The following is a 24,095-nucleotide window of genomic DNA, read 5'->3' as shown; positions in this document are numbered from 1 at the left end:
ATTGCATTTTTTATCCTGCGATATAATCTTTATTTTGCTGAAGTAAAATATGTGAAATACACAAATTTCTAATCCATAAATGCAAATTTATCCCTCTAGCAGATAAAGGTCTGCTTGACTGCACTGACATTGTGCTCTGTACTATATTGTCCCAATGTTATCCATTAATGTTACAGCATATTCAGATAGATAGACCTCTCAGATCTTTGGTTCTAATGTAAAAATTGGACACTTTCACTTCTCACACTGCCAAGATCCTTCCAGTCATGAATAACTTCAGATATAAAGAATTATCAGCCTACCTCTTAAGATAATGATAACCTAAAAGGGTAAAAGGTACTGGGATTTATGTTTCCAGTTAGAACTTTTTAATAATGTGGGGAAATGATTTATTTGTTTTTTTTTTTCTTGTAAGTGCATATAACGATGTCTTGAGACAATGTTTTTTTCTGTAGATCAATTTGTCTCCTCCTCACATAATTCATGAAAAAGGCCTAGGCCAGCAATACTTTTTTTTTTTTTTTTAATCTAGGCTGATCTCACCAAAATAAAAAAGTAAAACATTCTAACATCATACACAAGTTTTCCATTTACAGACCCCTCATGCTATTCAAATCCTTCTTCCCTGCAAGATAAAGGATAATTAATATTATAGAGTTCTCATATACTCTTTGAAGTAATAATATTTCAAATCACAAAATCCATTGCACTTCAGGACAAAATAAGCTTTCAATGAGGTATCAGTTAGCATAAAATTAAATAATTAAGAGGGAAAAAAAAGGTTAAGACATAAAATGAGAGTTTTCTAATAAAGTCTGGATTCTATTTAGTTCTGCTGTACAAGAATAAAGTGACCTACAGCCATCATTTGGAATAGCTGGATAACTCTGGTAATCTTAATGAATAAGGCACCAAATGGATTTTATATGCAAATGATTCAATGCTGCTTACTCTGAACAAGAAAAATCTCATGTTCATGGCTTTACCTGTGGCACTCCTTTCTCTACAAATGGCCATGTTTTTGGCAGTGATGCACAAGCTCGAATATATGCAAAAAGGGAACTTGGAAAAGCAAACTTCCCTCTTATCAGTCACTGTTCTTTCAAAGTCAGGGACAAGAAATACCCACATTTCTTCTCTCACATTTTGACCTATATCAGACACTTCAGACACCACTCCAGCCCTTGGAATGTAAATGTTAGAAAATCCCATAACACAAAATAAGAGGCTAACTCTACACTGAACTGAACCACAACTCTAAGAAACAATAGCACGGGTTTCTCAACTACTTCTTTCCTTTTAGAGGGAAGAATTAGATAAGAAGCAATAGTAAAATAGCCGTGAAAACTTACTATTGCTTAAACTGAAATGCAGCTACTCCTAAATGTTTACTTTCCAAAAACCAGTGAACAGTTCACAAAATTCACCTATGTTAATCCTTTTAGAAGATAAACATTGATGAAATGTATTAAATGTTAACTTCATATCAACAATAGAATATTCATAGAATCATAGAATGTTTTGGAAGGGCTCTTAAAGACCATATGAAGTAAATATACGCAAGTCACTGTGCCCTGGAACAGGCTGTGTAGAGAGGTTGTGGAGTTTCCCTCACTGGAGATATTCCAGAACCTTCTGGACACAATCCTGTCCACGTGCTCTGGGATGGCTCTGACCCATTCTGTGAGCAGCAATTCACTGCCCGTTCTGGCATTTTCCAAGAGTGTTTGTTTATTGTTGTTGTTCAGACACCATTTCTCAAAAAGAGCAGGAGAGGCAGCATGTCAGAACAATAAATATTTTAACAGGCCCAGAAAGTCAGAGCAAATGCATCGCAAATGGCTTCATCAAGCAGACCACATGAAAAAGAAATATATTATACACACACTAAATCCCAAATGGTTTACTGCATTTTCATTAGTCATTACTGAATTGTAAAATTTTACTATTACTAAGTGTGTTTGTTGTAAGTAGATTTAACTATTAAACAGTTTATCACTTGTTTTTGAAGAATGTGCATTATAACATGAATCTTTTATTATTGTTGAATTTAATCTACGGTTTATAATATGACTATTTTCTTAGTGTTGAATTTAATCTATGGTCAGTCTCTGAGGGAAATTATTGCAAAGAACTACTCAGTTGCAATCTCAATGCAGAAAGTTCAATGCTGTGGTATTACAGAGTGCTATAAAGTTCTAATCTGTTTGCATTTGATCTTCCTTGCATTCATTCTGCTTTGTTTTCAAGATTCTGGGATGGGTTTTGTTTGTTTGTTTTTGTTGTGTTGGGGATTTTTAACAAAAATCCCTATTTATATAGGACTATAATTTCAAGGCAATTTAATGAAAAGGCAATTTCAGAAATATGTATTTCAGGATGCCATACAGACACTATAATTTCCAGAAAATGGTACAAAGACAGACAAGTTACTTTTTGTCTTTCTACTCCAAATTATGCATGGTAACTTTGGTCATTTTCTTGTCATTTAAGACTACAATTTAGCACAATATGGCAATTAATATTTCCCAAAATATGGGAAATTCAAACTAAGCCAAGACAAAAATGACAATTCAGAAGCAAAGCACATCATACATTTTGGAGTGGACATTGCAGCTCAGTGATGGCCGAATGCTGCTGATAAGTGGATGTTCAAGAATACTAAATGCAAAATGAAGACAAAGTATAAATAAATAAATGTGTCATAGCTTTCTCTAGGCTGTCAGCAATACAGTAGTAGAGAATTTTAGAAAATAGTCACATCTGAATTATTGCTCTACTTGGAACAACTTCTACAGTGCTAATGACAAGTTATAATATAAACATGAAGCACAAATACCCCAGATGTTGAAGTATAATACACACTGCAATTGGCAAGCTATCATTCTTACCCTCAGGAAGCCAAAACTCAAGCCATTACAACCATTTTCAGGTAACTTTCATTATTCCTGAGTGACTTAGGTGTTTCTGACAAGATATTCAGAACTTTTACTTCTCATACTTATTTCCTATGGCATCAGCAGAAATTCTCAGAGAATTATTAGAAAGCAAACACGGAGGCATTGCAGTTTCCAGACTCAGAATCCTGCTTGACCTGCAGGTCTTTAATACCATATTTTTGTCCATCAGATCATTCAAATATCCTTACATCTATACAGTATGTTGTTCTGATAAGTTCTCCTCCTGCCTAAAAGAACTTTCTTTACCCCACCCCTGCATAGCATTCTATCAAATTCATGTGTTATTACCTGCCTTCATTCCATTATGGGCATATTTTTTTGACTTTTTTTAGGTCCTTTTTAATATCTGGGATATCAATCCCATCTAACCTGCACCATCTTTTATTTGACTTTATTAAAAGAAGATATCAATCCAAGAGATAGAGAAATAGCTATTAAGAATAGAACACAGAAAAATGACTGGGTGGCTGGAGAAAGGATCAAGTCAGACATACACATCTGCTTTTCCCTGGCCTCTTGCCTATAAAGAGACCAAATCCCCATTAGCCCATTATAGCACATAACCTCATGAATTTCCTGGAGCAGAGATGATACTGATACTTCTTTATGAAGTGCCAAAGAAGTGTAAATAAGTGTTACTGTCTGTGTTGCAGCAACAATACTGTAACTGTCAACACTTCCAGTCTTGGCCGGCTCTCCTTGAAAAGTTATTGGACACTAAACAGGAAAACTTAAAATGAATGGCTGTAAAAGGAAAAAAAAGTTGACCAAAATGAGACTATAGCCTCATGGCAGGGGACTGTGAAGTATTTCCTAGCAGGAGTTTTGCTCTGTCAGCCCTGATGCATGATGTTTATATGGGGTTTGATGGGCAGGCTGCACAGGACTGCCACAGAAAGCACTGCTCGCTCCTGTGTGAGTACAGCACTGAACAGAGTCTTTAAGTTATCCCAAAGACTTCCTAAGGGGCAATTCACAGAATACAGCATTTTTCAAATACACAAAATCTTATCCTAAATAATATCAAAAGGAGAAAAGAAAATATTTTTTTTACCTACTGTAAGAGATGGGGTGATACAATTCACAATGGATGAGACAAATCCTGCATTCCAGCCAGGAGTGACTGCAAAATCAAACTCCTACACACCTCTAAAATCTATTTTATCATTCCATCCCATGTACCTCAAAGACTCAATCCCTCAGCAAAGAGGCCATAAGACAGCAGCTTCAGTAGAACTTCTGATCAGTAATGGATCTCCTGTATTTTGTAAGAATCACACTTGATGCCTGAACTAGTTATTGCTAGAATTACCTCAGACACATGAATTATACTAGGTATGATCAGTCACTTTAGAGGAAAAAAATGTACCTTCTTTCTTTCCTGGGCTATGTCAAGGGTGACAAACCTACCAAAATATTTTTGTAATTAACATGCTTCAAAGTACAACTTAGCACCCTTCAGTATGTATTATGAGGAGACCAAGACCAGTCTTTTCAATTTTTGAAAGATGGCAGTGCAAAAGATGTAGTTATTCAAAAATACTTTTTGCTACTGAAAAGCAAAATGGAATAACAAAAACTAGGTAATCTGCCAGAACACAGTCCTACAAAACCACATCTGATCACCTAAAATGTCTTACATCCAAAGGGCCATGCAAAAAAACGAGACACTCTTACAGTTAAAAAACCTGAGAGTTCACAATTTATTGTTTTTTAACTAAATACACTAATTAAAAAAAAAACAACACAAAAAAAAACCCAGTTATTCTTAGTCTCTTAGGTTTAGGATCAAAGACTAACTGGATATTTGGCCAACCCATTTCCTATCACTTTGTGTGGTAACAAGGAAAAAAATGCTTAAAAGGAAAAGAAAACAGAATGGGTTATGGCATTCCCAGGAATGATGAAGGTGGTAGATTAATGGGGGGAAAAAAAAATCTTGGTTATGGAGTAATGAAATTTACTAAACTAGGACTTTTTTAACATCAGAGAGAAATAAAGAGAATGCAGGAGGCATACAAAAATCCTGTTTATTAATCCAAACATACAGAAGAGGTGGGATATTACTGATGCAGTGATTGTGTGGGAACAGTTATGGCATAATCCCTTCACAAGTCTCTATTTCACCAGCCTTGAGCATTTCTATTTTCTATCCATCATTTTCTGACTGTCTGTTGGTTTGCTTCTTAACTCAAGCCTGCACAGGATAATAGGCTACAATTACATTAACCGCCTTTCATCTCAGTTTGAATTAAATTTGTTCTGCATGCCAGCATGAAAATCTGTCCCCAGTCATTTTGCTTAAGTCAAAGAATAATAAACTCCCTCAGTCCAATAATTTAGCCAATGGTTTTATATTATGAAATATTTTTTTAACTGAGAGATAGTATCAAAATTAGTATTTAAGAGGATTCACTTACCATTTTTGTCAGTTATATGTACATATTCTGCATAATAGACAGTGATTTTTAAATATTCAAAATACAATCCTTTCCTTAGTTGTTTTCATACTCCTAAGGTTTTTCTTCTCACTTGTTTTCTGACTAGGTTTCTAAGTTATGCACAAGTTATGCTATAATCTGCAACATTAACCATCACCTAGAAATGCAAAATAGTTTAATGTCAATTGAAAAAGAATTCTGGGGAGTGAAATGGTCCATCACGTCAGAAAAACAAAGTACTTGCTACATTTTCCATAAATAAGAGAAAGAAATCAACTGAGTACAGTGTGGAGATGCACTCTGAGGTGAATCCTCTTTTGGGACTATCAGAGTGGAAAAAAAATCCAATTAATTCCCTCGCCGATCATTCCAAGTTTCTCTTCTGGATTTTTGTTTTGAAAGAAAATAAAACTGCAATGACCCTCTGATTTCAAAGTTCTACTTCAGGAATCACTTTAGAGAAGTGTCTCGAGCACCACATCAATTTTGAAATGGCAGAATTTTTTATAATCAAATCTTGTATTTGTTGATTCATAATATTCACATTATTGATAAGAATGAGCACACACTCAAAAGGCAAAATATTAATTTGACAAACACCTAGTAAGAAACAGACAAGAACTATAGTGAAATGTTCTGTTTTAAAAACAACATGTGCACCATGTGACCTACTGCCCTACAGAAGAAAATTTTGATAATCAGGTTTGGATTCTGGAATCAGGAAGCGGAACTTTCTGTAACGAATATTCACAAATTTTAGCTATGAATGCTAAATTTGCAGGAAACAATGTATATACAACATGTCAATGTATATACAACATGCAGCACACAGGTGTTGGGTCATTGGGTCATGGTGGTTTTTATTACAGTGTGCTAATAGAATGCATGACAATTTATTGTATTATGATCATGCAGAATATCAAATATGATACACTATTCAGAAAGACAGAAAGCTGGATATATCTGAAATAAAGGTCAATATATCCACTGAGAAGGAAGATGTATTAGAATAATATTTCTGTTGTACTATTGAATGCTTTTTTTCCATTTCCAGGCTCGTATATAACTGGAATAATTCAACTAGAATTTCTACCATGTTTATAAAAAAACTACATTAGTCAGCATTTCTTTCATTCTTTCTTTTCCCTGTTAAAGTATTGTTTGCTGAATATTCATCGTAGTTTATTTTAAGGCCAGTACTTAAATGACACCTGTTGCAGAAAATTTCATTTGATACAAACATAATAATAACAAGACACAAGAGATTCTTAAGCTGAGGAAATTGTCACTGAGAACACATACAGAGTATTTATTCATGGGTTCAAATATTTCAATTAAAAGAATCAACCTCCTCCGGCATAACAACCAAGACTAAAAACAGCCTGTAATGATATCAGAACTTTAACCACATAGAAATGTCCTAAGAACTTTGAGTAGATAGTGAAAAACTGGCCAATGAAACTCCAAAAAAATTGAGCACAGAGAAAGTTTCAATAAAAGTTTCTGAAGGGTAAATGTCAAACCACTTATTAAATCATACATTTAGCTATTTTCCAAAAATGTAAGAACAAAAGCAATAGAGTAATGACACAGGAAAGGTTTCATGAAATTCAATGACAAAAAGACAAGAGAATTAAGAAAACAAAAAATATCCTGACTTTTTTTTCTTTTTCTACCCTAAAAACAGGGTAATGCATTTAATTCTATACACATCAGGTGATATAAATAAAACAGAAAATAAAATGAGGAAAAAACCCTACAGTACAACCCAACAAAGAATGCATTTTCATAAAAAATGAAACTTTCACCAATAATAGATTTACATAATTCCCACTTATGGATCTCAGAGTTATTTAACTTACACACGCTTGGCACTGAATAGCAGTGGAGCTGTTCATCTGTTTCAATGTGCTACTACATCTTCTTTTACTCATAAATACAAAGGAGACAATCCTTCTGTTCAACATGAAGGATTGATTTATTTATTTTTCATTTCTTACAATCACTATTTGTCACCTTCAGCTTTACCTTTACTCACAAAAACCCCTTCCTTTACCAAGCAAAGAAAACACCTAAAAACATAATAAAGGGAAGTAAAATGAATGAATGAAGAGAAGCGAAGTATCAGGAGTGAAAAAAACTTGTGGACTTGTTTTGTGAAACTCTTGCTGCTATCCCATATGTGACATTTTACAATTAGCCTCCCAAGAGCAAAGGAAATGAAAGTAAACTGTATGTTCCCAATTCTCACTAAACCAAGGGAATATCCCCTCTTAAACCTAAGGAGCAAAGTGTTATCATGTATTAAAATATTTCTCTGAATCAGGGGCCAAATCTGTGATTAAATCAAGACTCTACGTAAGAGAGGATAAAATGACCTAAAGAAGAACAAGATTAGATTTTGTAGCAGCTGTTAGAAAGTAATTGCTGCCCTTATCTCCTTATGATCTTGTAAGAACTCATTTCCAGGACAATTTTATTTTTTTTTAAGTCTTCTTTATGAAATCTGATTTATTAAATCTCTTTCAGCCTATCTGACTGTTCCTTTACCCTTTAATTCTTATCACTTCTCTGTGAGCAGCCCAAAATCTTTTCTTCCAGGACAATGAGCCCTTTTTGACACATTCCGTATGTTGCTTTGCCAATCTCACTGCTCTTGCTTTGGCCTCCTGCTGTAATCCAGTATTCCTAAATTTATCTTTGCTCTGTGCAACACGGAGAAAAAAAAGTGTTGTGGCAGATCAAATTTTCAAATGTGATTATAAGTTTGCTTTGATTCCAAATCAGACTCCTGACACTATTTAAAACAGCTTTCCTAGCTAAGTTTTTACTTTGCCTTCTAGTACTTTGTTCTTTTCTTAAATTGCTGAAAAATTCCTTTTTTGTAATATAAAAATAATAGATAGGGACGGAGAACTAAATCTTTAAGTCGATCCTTCTGAAGTGATAATCTAAGCCACTCAGGCTCCACTGCTGAAGTTTAGCATATCATCAGGTCCTTGGATTGATTTATGGCCTTGTAATCAAGCTCCCCAGCCTCATTATCTAGTCAGCTGATAAATACCACTTATTTTTCAATACATCCACAAGAAAAAAAATTAGAAAGCTCAAAGCATGCAAAGGTTGTGCAGCTTAATTTATATTTTATATTTTCTAGTGCTGATTATTCAGTACAGAAGAGGAAAAGAATAAGGGAGCATTTCTAATATTAAGATATTCTTATCCTTCAGCTGGTGAGTACAGATAGAATTGGTCCTAAATTATTTCTTCTTGCCTTATCTGTTATCATTCATTGAAAATACCTTGCATGTGATGGAGAATTTACTTTTTGGATCAAATGTTGTGAGTTTGCATTACAAGAGGTAAAACATTACATATACTTTTCAGAAATGTTTATTGTAACTTACTGTCTTTCCAAGTTTTCATTATTTCATGTCATTCACATGATAATGCAGGCTAAGAATGAAGGCAAAGAAAAAAGGATGTTTATGCAGGCACATGTGCTTATATATGTTCTGCCTGCAGGATTCATTATCCCAGGTAGTCCATCTCCCAAGTTTTAAACAGGAAAAAATAATATTCCTCCTAAATAGACAAAGCTTCAGCAAGGAAGAATATCAGTACAGGGTATCACAATAGATTTCAGTGACCAAATAAAGGATTGGAGCTCACTCACATTTCTGAAGCAGTGTAATTTTCACAGCCTCCTATTTTCCCTTGTGTTAATAAAGTACAACTCACATACCTACAGTTTTCTAACTCTGAAATGTTGCATGCAGTCCCCTTATCTACCCAACCATTCCAAGAATGGAATTAATATTCCATTTTAGTTACCCATCATTCATGCGGGAGTGGCACAAAAAGCTTCTCTAGCACCGCCTGTACTTGGGAGGTGGGGAAGCATTGGAATGTGGGTTCTGCAACAAGTGCCCAGAAAGGGCTGAGATGGAAAGATGATTCAATATAAAAGAAAACCTGCTTGACTGCCAGATGTCTGCACATGCAGCTGCAGCAGAATGCAAGTTTGTTTCAGGCTCCTCAGGATGACGAATCTTTAAGCACTATTTAGCGCTGTATAATTGATGTGCACAGTCTACATAATTATCAGAAGCTTCATGGAAAAAGAAATGAGGACTAATGCATTTCTCACTCCCATGTCTTAATACCAAAATACATTTCTTGGTTCTGTCTGTGCATAGCTTTAATCTTTTGTGTGCATTCTTCTAATACTCTTGGCAACTACTGAAGCAATTTAAAACTAATAACTGGCACACAATGTGAAACAAAACATCCTAACTTTGAAACTAGAAATATAACTATTCCAGCTAAATTTTCATCTATATGTAAAGGTATGCAATTGACTGAAAGAGGAAACAGAAAATGAAAATGGCAGTAGGAAGAGGCATATTTCATCATTAGAGACCATAAGAGGAAAAGAAAAGCAATCTTTCCATCACCAGGAGATTTCTATCAAATAGTGTCTTTAGTACCCACCTGACCTAGCCTTTCCTTATTGCTCTATAAAAAATTCTTTTCTTCCCTTTCTCAGTAAATAAAATATATGAATATCACAAGCTGAAGTTGATGGATATATCTATCAGTGGGTTTTCATCACAATGTAGCTTCATTTCTTTTAGTTATTTGTAAAGTTTTGAAAATAGATTTTAAAATAAAAACAGGGTGTGGTATTTTGAGCAGGTTGAGCACTGAGCAATCCATATCAAGCAAGATAAAGAGGCACTATTCCAATTCCAAACTCAGCTTTGTATTGATAGTGCTCCGAGATCTCACACTGGTATTTTCTTTTCCCATTGCTACCTCTACACTTGCACTTCCTTAATGACAAATTGATTAAACCAGATGTCTATTTCAACTATAACAACTCTTGTACCAATTACTAATTACCATACTAATGGCCTATCAGATGTGAATTATAAGCCCAGCTCTCGGCTGCACAATGGGTATTATTTTATCTGAGAGTTAAGAATTGAGAATAATGAAGGCATTTTCAGCAACTTTGAAAAATCACAAGAATTTTAGATCTGCTGAGAAGAATTTGAGATTCAAAAAACTTGGTTCTTTAAATTCACAATTAAAAAAAAATCAAATGTTTGGATTACTACATACATTGAACTTGTGCACTGATAATAAGGGAAATGTGGGTACTTTGGACGGATCTACCTTAGAAAACTGCTTTCCTTTCAAATAAAGTGTTTCTTCCAGAATGTATTGACTTGGATAGCACAAGTCCTGACAGCACAGAGCACTCCAGCCTTTGCTCAGTCCTCATCAAAATCACATCATCAGTTGGCTGCAATAAGCAGCAACAGCAACACAACTATTTTAAAGCCACTCAACACCCACTGTAGTACTCCAAACCTGGTTTTCAACAGGAAACAAACTCAACAATAGCTAATGTTTTCAGTTAACTTTCAATAAAATCAGTATTAATTTCAAATCATTCAATTTGAGTCTTTTTTAAATGCCAAACTTAATACAGATTCTACTGAAAAACTATTTTCATTGTAAATTCTCCTTGAACATTTTCTCTGCCCAGCTAAAAAAAGAAAGCCTGGAGTGCAAGAGGATTGTGTTATATCAGTTCAACTCAGGAAAGAAAGTTTTGGTTAAATTCCAGCTCACCTCCCATTCCATATAGATTTTGAATTTTCCACACAGTAAAATAGTAAGGGAAATAGTTATTTTGACAGGCAATACCCTAATGTTTTATTTTATTTGTATAGTGTCCTGATAATTCAAGAGAAAACTATTCTGATGTAATTCCCATATATAAGTCCCATTGGATTTAATTACAGTTATTTTATAGCTTTCCAAAAAATCCATTTTAATAAACTTCAGACTACATTCAATCAAGTATCTCAGAAAATGATGGATATTAATAATATTCAAACATATTAAATATAGATCAGATCAAATAATCACTCATTTGTATCTAAAAGGATTTTTCCTTAAATTAAAACAGAAAAAATATTTTCAGTCATTTAAAAGGCATAAGTGCTAATAAGTGCTATTCATCATTTACTAAGAAGTGATGCTTTGTGCCTCACTAATTGATGTAATTTCAGGAAGATACAGCTTTATTAAAAAAAAAAATATAGCAAGCCCAACTAAAAATGGAAAAGGGGAGTTTTGGGGGACAGCCAATACTATTTAATAAGCTCACCACAGAATTTTACCTGTCACAATCTCAAAAAAGGTCAGAATTTACATGAACATGCAAAATATACTCTTCTCCGAAACAGCTGGGGCTCCTTTGAAATCGTCTCAATTTTACAGATCACTTTCAAATGAGAAGGAACTGCATTATCTGTCTCAAAACTCAATATATCTGTGGCCCACAACAATTTTTACTTGTTTTTCTCACAAGTGGAGTTTCTAGTACTGAGTAGCTGAAGTCCAGCAGCACATAATGAAATACCAGTTTTGTATACTGAAATCAATGTCTGTAACTAAATCATAATTCTCTTTACAATGTAACTCCATTCTCTCTAAACTTCATCAAGCCAAACTTCATTTGTTCTGATAATCAGTTAAGGAAAATGAACCAATTCTCCTTTCTCTCTAATAAAATAGTAGAAAAATCTTACTAAATACTCATTACAGTGGTACCATGAATGATTCAGGGAAAGAATTTCATGATTTTTTTTCCTAAATATATTTAATTGCTTCTACAAGAGAAGGTTAAGTAACTATTTTATCCTTGGTGGAAACCACAGAAGAAAGGAAAAGCTATACAAAGTTCAGAAACAATTAATACATCTCCAGATGTAGCAATCCAATAGTACATCAGTATAGACTGGTTTACCTTACCCTAAATTGAAAACTATTTAAGTAACTTACTTGCTTATCAAACAACTGAAAACTGATGGTTTTATACAGCAAAAACAATTGTGGTTTTTTTTAATAAAGGACATTGATGAAGGGCACAGCAATACTGCTGTAAGTCCTTCTTTCCAGCTCTTTCCCTTCTCTCTTTTGGGGGCATGTCAGAAATGCCTTGGCTTTCCTCCTCAGCTCTTTCCCAGCACAAAGGACACCAATAATATATAACATTTTGATAAGCCATTTTTAAAGATGATCTGTATCTCTTATAGTAACCAAGATCCCCTAAGAAACACCAAAAAATTAAAACCACTCTGACACCACTGATTCCTCAAATGTTTACACATACTAAAACTGACCAATGTTTGTGCATCATGAAGGCAAAACTAATAAAATCTGTCAAATTCTTTGTTCTAGATACCAAGTCCATAAAAACTGTACTAGCAACATTTGTTTTCTGAAAGATGATCACCTTGAAAAGGTTTGTCCTCCATAAAGTTCTGTAGGACTGTTTACTCTCAATTTATTTTTTTTTTAATCTCCGTAAATATTTGCCTTCCACAAAGGAAGTACCGGTTTCCTCCCTCCTGCTCCATAGTTAATTGTCCAAAGCTCACTGCAGTAGCAGTAGCCAGCAATAATAATAATGATGCAAAGGGCTGTTACTGTAACACAGCATACACTGAATTTAATCAGTTACAACCAAGAAGTATATAGTAGAATTTTATAAAAAGAACTCCCTGAAATATCTGGTTTTGTCAGTCACAACTCAGCTGAAGTTTTTTTTTTTTTTTCTGATAACAGCAGGATGAGTAGCCAGAAAAGCCATCAGTTATTTTCTTTTCCTTCTATAAAATGAATGACTTATCCTTAACTAAAACAGTAGGGTCAACCAACTTCATACTCTACTGGAAATCTGTGTTATTTCTCCCTGTCTGCAGAGTAATTCACAGATCCTACCCATGGCAATTTCTGATTTGTGAGATTAATTACAGCTCCAATGAACAATGACAATTCATAATGCAACTCCAGCAACAGAATAGAACAGAACTGAAAGCAAATGAAAGAAGAGAATATTATACTAATGGTTAGAAACCTAGTGAGCATGATAATCAAGCTGCATGTATTTGTGTTTTGTGGAGACCCCAGCATTATACCTGGACAGAAAGAACAGACTGTAGTGTTGGGGGTATTTGGCTCATGCAGGTGAGGAAAGGCAAATGCCTGGTAGAGCCATATATTGAAAGGAAGTTTGTCTCCACTGTCAGCAGCCTCCAGTAAGTGTTTTCTGGAATCTGAACACTCTCTTGGCTGTTGTACAAGAAATTCTCCAGTCTCCTTTTTCATTTTCTCAAGGCAGCAATGCCAGGAGATGGTGTAACTGCAAACACCTCTCCCCACTGGGCTGGTACTTTACAAGAAGAGTTGTTCATGCTGAGTTCTGGCTTACATGACTTACATTACTCAGCATCCCTAACTCTTAACTGAGTTCCAGTCCTGGCCACAGAGAAGCATCCCCAGGTGCCTCCATTGCACACCCTGACTGATGCAATGCAGCAGAGCCCCATCATTTTCAACTGCTTGAACTGGGGTTAAAAAAGACAACCTCAAATGCTAAGTCTCTGCAATCTATTCTGACCCTGCCTGAGACAAAGACAAACCATTGGCTATGCAGATATGTGTAATTCTGCTTTAAAGCTAGCCCAAGGCAAGATGTAAAGCCACCCAATCCACAAAGCCCTTTGACCTTCTTTCTAAAAACAAGCACAGAAACTGAAGCTACAACTTTGCTGGGTAAGAAAAAATCAGACTCAATAATAAATCAATTTTATGGCAGTCAGAACCTCCCTTTCTCTCTTCCTCCCAGTAACTCTTCCATGGGGCACAGTCTACGCTTGTTTCTCTTTTTCCTGTTTGAGTAAACATCAGCATCACTCCCACTCCTAATCTCATCTCAGTCCAAACTCAGTACATAACTAATTAAAGGCAGAATAAGTGTGCTCATCCTATATTTAACTTTAAGTCTTTATGAGTCTCTTTCAGACATGAAGAATATGCAAACTTATCGATTCTTTTCAGCTGTGCTATTATTCTATTTTAATAAAAATAGCATGTAGAAGCATTACCTTAACTGTACATCCCTAGACAATTGACACTTTGCACCAAAAATTACTAGCATTTTATATAAAGAGGTTTGCCTTACAACAAATAGAGCTTGAGCACAGGAATTCAAATGAAGGTCACACTGGCATGGGATCTGTGAAAGGCTTGGGCAGCCTGCCCTGTTCCACTGCTTCACTGATATAACCTGCACTGAGCAAAACAGATTATTCAAATGCCAGTCACTGAATGACATGGCCATGGCACTGGAGGAACAATTTTTAAGAACAAGAGATTCACTTCTTTTGAAAGAAAATCCAGCATTATATATGTTTCAAATAGGAAACCAAAACTATATTAATTAAATCTCTATCCAGCGCACATACAAATGTAAACAAATTGAGCACAAGAGACAAGGACACTGCTTGCATTCCTTCTTTAGCCAATTTTTTTTTTACAATTGCAAAATTTTAAAAATTTTTAAAAATTTTTATAATTTTTTTAAAAATGTTTGTACAATTGTAAAAAATTCCTGTTTTGCTCTGGACTTATCATTTTTAGAGGTAGCCTGAAGAGGTAGTCATGACTATAAAAAAATCTTAGAAAACAACTAAAGCCTAGTGGTGAGAGGATTCTCCTTTGCTGAACTTGCCAAACCAAAAGACATTTTTATATATGTGCATACAGACAGTTATGGAAGATCCTAACTTAGAAGCCAAAGCAAAATTACTTTATTCTAATGAAAGAGAAACTCTCATTCCCATACTGCTCCCCACTTCCCAGACAATTAGTACTAAACCCAGAAAAGTAAAAGGCATATTTCATGGGGACAGAACACAACCAAGTCCCAAGGTAAAAAGCTCTCTGCAAGGTTCTCAGCAGCTTCTCCCTCAGCCACTCATTGTCACTTCTGCTCTGAGAGCACTGTCTTCCAGGAATGATATATGACATTCCAACTCTAGTTCTTTATTTCTGCAAAACTGGACAACTTCTTGAATAAAATGTAATGTTTGGAAGTAATAATGCTTACAAAAAGTGTTGTTTCACTTACAGAGAGACTGCAACTCTGAAAGATCCCAGAGAGCCTCATGAACTTTACATATAATATACTGAATATACCATATAATATACTGAATATACTGAGCCTACTGCAGAACAAAAACAACAGCAACAACAAAAAAATCAACAGAAAGACCAAGAGTGACATATAATACTGCCAAAACCTGCATTTTCCTTTTCTTCAAATTTTGGATCTCAAATGTTTCAAGTGCTTTCTGAGGGTTTGAGGCACTAGAGTACATTTGGGTCATGTTCTGAAGTTTCATATTAGACATATTGCTTAAATGAAAGCTGCAATTTAAGAAAAAAATGATTGATGCTAGCAACATGGATTAAAAGAAAAAAAATCTGAAATCCTTGAAACATCTGACAATAATTACTACATGTAGAGCAGTAAATGAGTACATTTAAAACATAAATGTACTCATAAATGTTGAAGTAGGAGTTTTATTTTATTGTTCTCCTTAGAAACCTAATGATCCAGCTCTTTGAGAACCAGCTGAGGGCACGAACCCGTCCTTACAGAGGCAAGATGAAATTTTCAGGCAGTTAAATAGGAAGAGAGGCAGTTGCTAAACCCACCAACAGCTACATGACAGATTTTGCTGTAATTCTCCTCCAATCATCACAGGTAATGGAGTAACATGCATTAGCATGTCAAAGTTTTCTCTTAAACTGAAAACTCAAGGACCGGACTCAGCATGAACAGGTAGAAACATCTCCTATCAAATACCACCAAATATGCAAAACTAAGGGAGGAATATTATCAAATTATGGAAATAGGGGGGAAAAGTGTTGAAATCAGGGAGAAAAAACACCAAAATGCTGTTCCTGTAGTAATTTAAATCACTAAATATTATAGTTTTTGACTTTACTTTAGAAACCCACCAACCACCACAGTAACCAGTATTAAATGTATTATACCCTCAATCAGGTAAAGACAGTTTCTCAATAAAATAAGGGGTTTTTTTATGAAATTTCCAGCAAAAATAATTCCTTTTGGTCTGTTTGGTTTTGGGATTTCTGTGTGTGTCTCCAATAAAGGAAGTTCAAATCAAGTGAATTCATTATATGATTGCTGCCAATTCTTGCCCTACTGGAGAGCAGCAAGAGAAGCTCTGTGTGGAAATTGGGAAAAGATTTACTCTGCTATCTGCAAATAAAGCTGCAGTGATATCAATAGAATGGTGAATTTGACTCATAACCCAGTATATCTTAACCTGCCTTTCCATCTGGTAAGAGGAATTATACCATTCTGTGGAGGGAAATTATACAGAGGAGTATGGCTGGATATTTAAAAATCTTATGTATAGCAGACTATCAATAAGTGCTTATTTTTTATGCACAGATCCTTACATTATTAAATAGCTATTTAAAGCTTACATACAGGAAAGATTTTTACCAAATAAACACCGTATCTTTTTATAAATAAAATAGTATTTCTTCCACTTTTACAGAAGAGGTATGTCTAAGAAATTAATGGTGTGGGCATCTATAAGAACTAAAATGAGCAATACATTTTATAATCTTGAATTTTTCTTTCTTACAACTATATAAAACATACTATGAAATGTGAGATTTAACATCATACTTTTCCCCCAGTATTTTCCTTCCAACTAGTAGTCCTTCAGTACAGAAGTTTTAAAGCCAAATTTTAGCCCAGTTCTTACATGGTGATGACAAAACCTACAGACACATCTCCAAGGAATCTTGCACTTGCAAGAGCTCAGATGTACTAAAACCTCTCAAAGAATTATTTAATTACTCACTTGATCCCATCCTTTTTGTATTTTTCTTCCTTGCATGCAGCGAAATTTCTGTCATTTAATATCAAAATTTGAACTTTGAAACATCTCATTAGCATATTCTGCACATCCCTACAAGCTTATTCCCTGAAAAGTTCCCTGTGTATAATCCTGCATATGGATACACCAAAACATATGGAATTTTTAAAACCTCTGTCGACAGAATTCTATGAGAAAATAAAATCAGCAACTAGTAATCAAATGTTAGAGAAAATTAGATTTAAAAACTGCCTCAAAGCAATAGTTTTCTCAAAAAAATATGGTTTAAGTCACCATGGTTTTCCTGTTACTATCAACCACATATTTAATGTTCAAAAAATTAAGGGGAAACCCAAGAATCCAAGTATTTTTATTTGTATCTGTTTTTAATGTTTACAGTCTAGTTACTTAGAATAATCAAACCATTCCAGTAATTTCCTCGGTATTAGAAGACTACTAAAGGTTTTTACCAACTGAAACTACCAACTTAACAGAAGCAAAAATACTAACATTTGAAAAATATATGATCATGTGTCATTAAAGAAACACTGTAAAACAAAATGCAAATCTGTGCTCCATGTTGCTTTACAAAACTAATTTTGATTTCAAATGACACTGTGCTTCATGCCATCCAACAGCACAATTAAGAAATTAATAAACTGGGAGATGGATATGCTAAAAAATACATGAATAAATAAAAAATAAAATAAATAAGATCTTCCATAAAAGCACAGAGTTGATAAGGTAGGGATGGAAAAATAAAAGAAAAAGTGTTGTAAACTTTCCCTGATTTCATAAAAACTCTGCCCACAAGGCATGGTGTGTAACATAACATAGAGCCCTGCAGCTATGACTTCTTAATCAATAGGATTCTTGACAGAAATATAAATCTAACTTTCTCACTGAACAGCCAGAGGTTGGAATTTTCATTGAAATCCTTATTTTAGCAAACCACAAGGTTGTAGGTTTGCTGCTGAGATTGCTCAACAGCCTAAGTAGTAAGTAGCAAAAAAAAAAAACCCATTCATCCAGAGCAATGGAGAACAATATCCCCAATTTGAATAAAGTTTTAGATGATTTATACAGAATATAATAAAGTAATAAATACAAGGAAAGCATTGAGTTGATTCAAATTTCTCCTTATCTTCTAGATAATGACTGCATATATATCTTATGATACATTCAAGAGAGGTTGTGAGTGTACAAATGATTTTTAAAGAGGAAATAGTTTTCTATTTTTTTAAAGCATAATACAAAATAAATCAAGTTCATATTCTTCATATGAAGTTTAGAATGAGTATAGGACTGCATTCAGTGATGTATTAGTGATTGCTTTTAATTTTTTTCATGTTCTTCATTTCCTGATGTTCTAAAGGAAATAGTTAAAAAACATTTGATTGAAACTTCCATACATTAATGGATCAGTCTCTCAAACCAAGCATCAGAGTAAAATGACAAATTCTAAACATATCATTTGATGATGTCCTCCAACTCAAAATCTGTGGTTATTTGCTTGAGTGCTTATGAACCCAACAGATGTGAATCTCACAACCTGAAGTCACAGCCAAAAAAAATAAAATTGAAAATGGCTTTGGATTTTATTTTTTAAAAAAACAAACAAAGAAAAAACCCCAACACTTAGAATATCAAATGTTTTAACACCACAGCTTGCCCTGGACAAACCTTTGGTTTGTGTATGAATCTAGAAGGGGAATGTATTACATGTGACTAAAAAAGGGATTTCTTAGTCTAAAATTGCAATTTTAAGTTTCCTCTTGAGAAGTCAAAATTCCAATTTCTGTTTCATCTGTGTTGTGCAATTGCTGTAAATTCTGACAAGGTAAGTCCACAACGAGGAAAACTTTTTCTAGTTCAATAAGTGGAATAAAAGAACCTTTCAGGATAGACAAACTCGGGACAGCTGACTGACACAGCTGAGCAGCACAACCAATCATCTGAAACAAAAGTCCCAAATCAGAGTGGAGAAAACAGTGATGAAACAGACACAGGACAAAGGACAACAAAGATACAGAGATACATGAAAAACAGGCTGGGGTGAAGGCCTGCAAGGAGTGCCTTATGTGGAGGGCAGTCAGTAAAGAATTGGCATTTTCAGCACAGAAATTGTTTTCTGTGGTTCCAGTGTTACAAAGGACAGAGGAAAAAAATGCTGGGGATTCTTCTTCCTATCCTTTGTATAGTTAGAATGGCATGAATGCAAGTCCATAGCTGGTAGCTGGTAATCAGATCACTCATTAACACCTAGAACTGATTAATTGGGCACAAAAAGAGGGAAAAAAAGACTTCTCAGTGAAGACTTAATTCAGAGCTTAAAGATATTATCATTCCTGCTTTTGTCATGATAAAATTTCACCATTTAGTCCTAATCTTGATTTCCCATCTCAACCTGAGAGTCTTCAATTAGCTGGACACAAAATCCCAGAGGTAGCAGGGGAAGAGTAGAGCTGCCAGCACAGTTCTTTCTCACGGATATACACAGATCCTCTGCATCAGAAATTCTTGCTTCTTTACAATTAATCAAGTGAAGTGTTAAGGGTAGGATCCAAGCCAGCTCATTGGGTGTATCAAAGACAAATTCACAAACCCAGTCAGTGTAAGTGGATGTGCTGTGCCAGGCAGAGCAGAGGCACCTGGCACCTCTCCCTGCTGGGGAGGAGATACCTGGATTCATGTGCCTTTTCCTCACTTCCAAACAACACTGCTAAGTTTGTTGGCAAATACTACTAAAATGATTATAACTGCAAAATGAATAAGGTTCCTATTAAATAATGCAGTGTACCTGACAGAACAGACTGAAAGAAACATCTTTAACTATAAGGCTATTCACAGTTAACTTCAATGTGTTATTTCTCCTACTTGGTAAGTTACTCCACTTCAGCACTTGATTGGTTTTAGTACTTCATTTGTTATGAAAGTGCAAACTGTTCCTCTAAACACAAAAAAAGCTATTCCAGTGCAAAAAAGAGGACTTTCCGTGACAGGCCTACACATTCCTATAGTCTCAATTTTATGATGTGGGAAAATGTCTAAAACACCTTAATGAGGTTCCAAAACCCTAAAATTTAAATCACTGTAGATTCCCATCAAGATAACTGACAAATATAATGAATGTAATTACTAACTCATATCTATTTTTTTCTTACACTAATATTTTAAAAACTTAAGAGAAAGGAAGAAAAATAGAGGTAATCCTCCAGTTTGTTCTTGGAAACAAAATGGATTTTTTAGATGTCTTTAGCATCTTCAAAAGATTACTAATATTTGTGATGTAATTCTTTAACAAAAGTCTAAGTAACAGTGAAATTTCCTGAGAAATGTAGGGAACACTATATCCACCACTAAAACATTAGCAGGTCAATCATAGAACTCAGTATGAAAACAAGGATGTGAAATGGGGAAAAAAGTGATTATTCACTAACCAAGGATTGCAATAACTTTAGGCTACATTTAATTGTACTCACAGTTGACACTGGTCTCCTTTGATTCCCTTTGTTGTGCAGAAACACTTTCCTGTTTGCATGTGACAGATATTTGCATGTCCACTGCATGTGCAAGCTGTAAAATCAAAAAGGAAAAGTAAGATTTCCACTTTACTTTTTTCACTTTTTTTCATACTTTACTTGATAACAAAATGAATATTCATTAATTTTAATACCTCATCCCAAACACATTTCCTACAAGCTGTATTGAAATATTTACCTATTACTACTTCATTTATATTTTCCAGAAAAATTCACTTGCATATCTCTTACTTTATTTTCTGCAGAGTTAAAAATTATTCAAGTGTCACTAGAGGCTCTCCTCTACACCTTAAGTAAAAGCAGTTTGAGAAAAGCCATTAAATCCCACCATTTAATGTGCAATGCAGAAAATTTTTCATAATTTGCTATACAGGGTGAAATCATGACCAATGACAAAAGCAATGACAAAAATCCATTTAGTTAGAAAAGTCTAATTAAAGTATTATTGCAGATGTTTAGTAAAAGACCTAATATAATTGGAATTCTTCCTTTTGACAAAAGCGAACAAAAAGAAATCTCTGAAACCATTTGAACAAAGATGGAGTAAACACTACAGGTAGCCCACAAGAATTTTCTAGAAGCAGGAAACAGACAACTTGAAAAGCTCCTGAAATCTGAACTGAAGGGGAATCACAGGAACATCATCATCACTCCATTCCACTTTAAGGCCAAAGTAATTCTCTCCACAGTGGTCTGCTCACTGCCACTCTTGCTTGCCAGACAGATTCTCACCTCAAAAATATCTTCCTCTTCCCAGTTCTTGAGATCTCTTCTTCCTTTTCCTTTCCATGTTTATTTATAGTGAATAGTGAATAGTGAATTACTATCTTGTTTAGGCAGCCATTTTTTATTCCTGACCAAGTGTGCAAAACTTACTGATCTTTCCCTGGTAAATTATCCATACATCCCTGCATCGATGGAATGACTCCCTGCTAATATTCACACCACATTCCAAGTCCTTCTTTAATCAAAAATAACTCTGAACCTACCATGATGTTCATACTATACTTTCACTGAAGTTTTAATTATGACTAAGATAAAGAATTTAATATATGAGATCCTGCTTGGGAACAGATATGGTACCAAGTGGTGACCTGTGAAAGATAAAAATTTACTCTCCACTTTATATTCTCATATTGAATTCCTATCACAGACTGAGTTTTAAACTTCCCTTATACTGATAAGGAATAACACACAATAAATCCTTCTTTGACAGTGTCCCATCCCATACACACTCACCTCCCTGCCACAGTCTAAGACAAATAGAGGAAAAGGCACTAGACAATGTAAAAACTTAATTAAATGTAAGATATTATTGAAATAATATGTCCATTTCAGGACTTCAATGGTTTGTTCAGCATTCAGAGCTCATTAAATAGGCAGCTGAACTCAAGGAAGAATTCTTACTAAGGAGGTGCCAGGTATTTTATCTGTCTACAAGAAACACCAAAAACTTCTATGCAGCACATAGTGATGTGTGATGTTTTTCTGTTTCATAACAAAACACTTCTGAGAAATACCTACAGTTACCACAAAATCCTACATTTTGTAATTTTGCTGTTCTCTTGACACACTACAATAAATGTCCATTGAAGAGCTGCCACTGCATTATCAGTTATGTTTTCCCAAATCAATTGATGTTTTCCACTCTACATTTATGGAATTATTATTTGGGCACTTTAAGCTGGAAAAGCCTCTTTCCAAAAGTTAATTTTAATTGTGTAAATATTTGCAATGCTTTCAGTGAAAAATACAGGAATATATTCTTAGCAGCTTATTCTGCTTATATTCAAGTGCTCTTAACAGTGATGCTCCACAAGACAGCACAAAAGTTATAAAGGAGCTAAAAGGGTGAATTCTGAAGCACATTCCAAAAGCTGTCAGTGTTTTGACAAATATAAAAGCTATTGCCAACTAACCTTAATTGATTGCTCCCACAATTATTGCTCACTTAATAGGAGGTAGATCACAAATGTGAAAGTGGAAAACATAAGTGATTATATAGTAGCAGCACTTCAATGAACATTTATTACTCTCATTCAGAAAGTTCCTATTAATCTCATTGTTCCTGAATAATCCCAACACCTTTGCATTTACACCTTTTAAATCTCATCTAGAAAAAATTTGTTTCACAGCAACATAAGCATATTTTAATGCACTTTTTATATGCAGTTAATTATCTCAGGCTTGCAAGTGTGTGATTAAAAATGGATTCCTACCAATCTGTGGATCTATGTGAGGTGTAACCCAAAAAAAACCATATAAGCCATCACTGCTGTTACTGAACCAAATGTGAGTGTATGTGATCAAAGAAATGCAATGGCAGAAGCAGGACAATATTGTAGGACATTTGGAAGATTGACACTCTTCCATCACCCCAATATTTCTGGATGCCTCTATAAACATTTTCTTTAGTATTTTTCATTTGTTTCTGCTTACCCACTCTCAGTGAATGCAGTTAAAACTGCAGCTAAGGTAGGATCTTTCCCAGCCTAATGCTACTAGAAATAGACTAAGTCTTGGAATCAGCTTTAAAATCGTATTCTGTATCAATCATTGTCAGCTGGCAGAAATGAGGAAAAGAGATTCAATTTATATTTTCCATACTTTTTTTGAGGCCAACACTTCAGTTCATTCACTCAAAGTGCTGCCAAGAACTGGAACAGGCTGCCCAGGGAAGTGCTGAATTCTCTGCTCCTGGAGGGATTTAAAAGATGTGTGGATGTGGCCCCTGGGGATGAGGGTTAGTGATGGGCTTGGCAGTGCTGGGATAACGGCTGGACTGGGTGAGCTGAGACGTTTTTCCCAAATTAAAAGGTCCCATGATTCTGGCTACTGTGCTGTGCCCTTGGACAAAAACAGTGAGTTCAGTGCAACTTCAAGTCCTCCCATACCGCTCTGTGCATTCATCTCCAGCTTTGGTTTACACCATACACACCTGCTTTTGTTTAAACAGTTACTTTAAATAGTTAATTACCATGCTTTCTACCAATAATTAAATATTTTAAATAAATAATCTATGGCTCACAATGAAAACCTGCTTTAAAGATACGATTTAAACGTCTGTTTTGGTATTTTTTACATATTAAATGAAATTATGACATTAGAGCTTTAAAAACTACAAGAAAAAAACAGCCTTGCAATACCTACTCTATTTTTAGGGAAAAAGCAGCTCAAAATGTTCTTTTGTACAACATGCAGATTCTAAGTGGAACAGAAAGATTATATGAAAACAATACAACCCAGTAGAGCAAATCCATGCTGCAAAATCACAGCCCTATAGAATTTATTAAATAATAAATCCACAGTATGATTGATTCCAAGTTGCCAGCTCAGCATATAAATGTTCTTGCTGATGCTGACAAC

General features: G+C 34.7%; 1 protein-coding gene across 5 annotated transcripts in view; it reads right to left on the bottom strand.

The window, feature by feature from the left end:
• ATRNL1 (attractin like 1) overlaps positions 1–24,095 on the bottom strand; it is a 432,748-nt gene that overhangs the window by 278,842 nt on the left and 129,811 nt on the right. For all 5 annotated transcript variants that reach the window (XM_058841794.1, XM_058841795.1, XM_058841796.1 and 2 more), the window contains one exon: positions 20,670–20,763. In XM_058841794.1, the coding sequence (XP_058697777.1) occupies positions 20,670–20,763 (94 nt within the window). The remainder of the gene's footprint in view (positions 1–20,669; positions 20,764–24,095) is intronic.

Source organism: Poecile atricapillus, chromosome 6 (genome assembly GCF_030490865.1).
Source record: "Poecile atricapillus isolate bPoeAtr1 chromosome 6, bPoeAtr1.hap1, whole genome shotgun sequence".
Lineage (NCBI taxonomy): Eukaryota > Metazoa > Chordata > Aves > Passeriformes > Paridae > Poecile > Poecile atricapillus.
The sequence above is the reverse complement of the archived record's forward strand: the minus strand, read 5'-3'. Positions and strand labels throughout refer to the sequence as shown.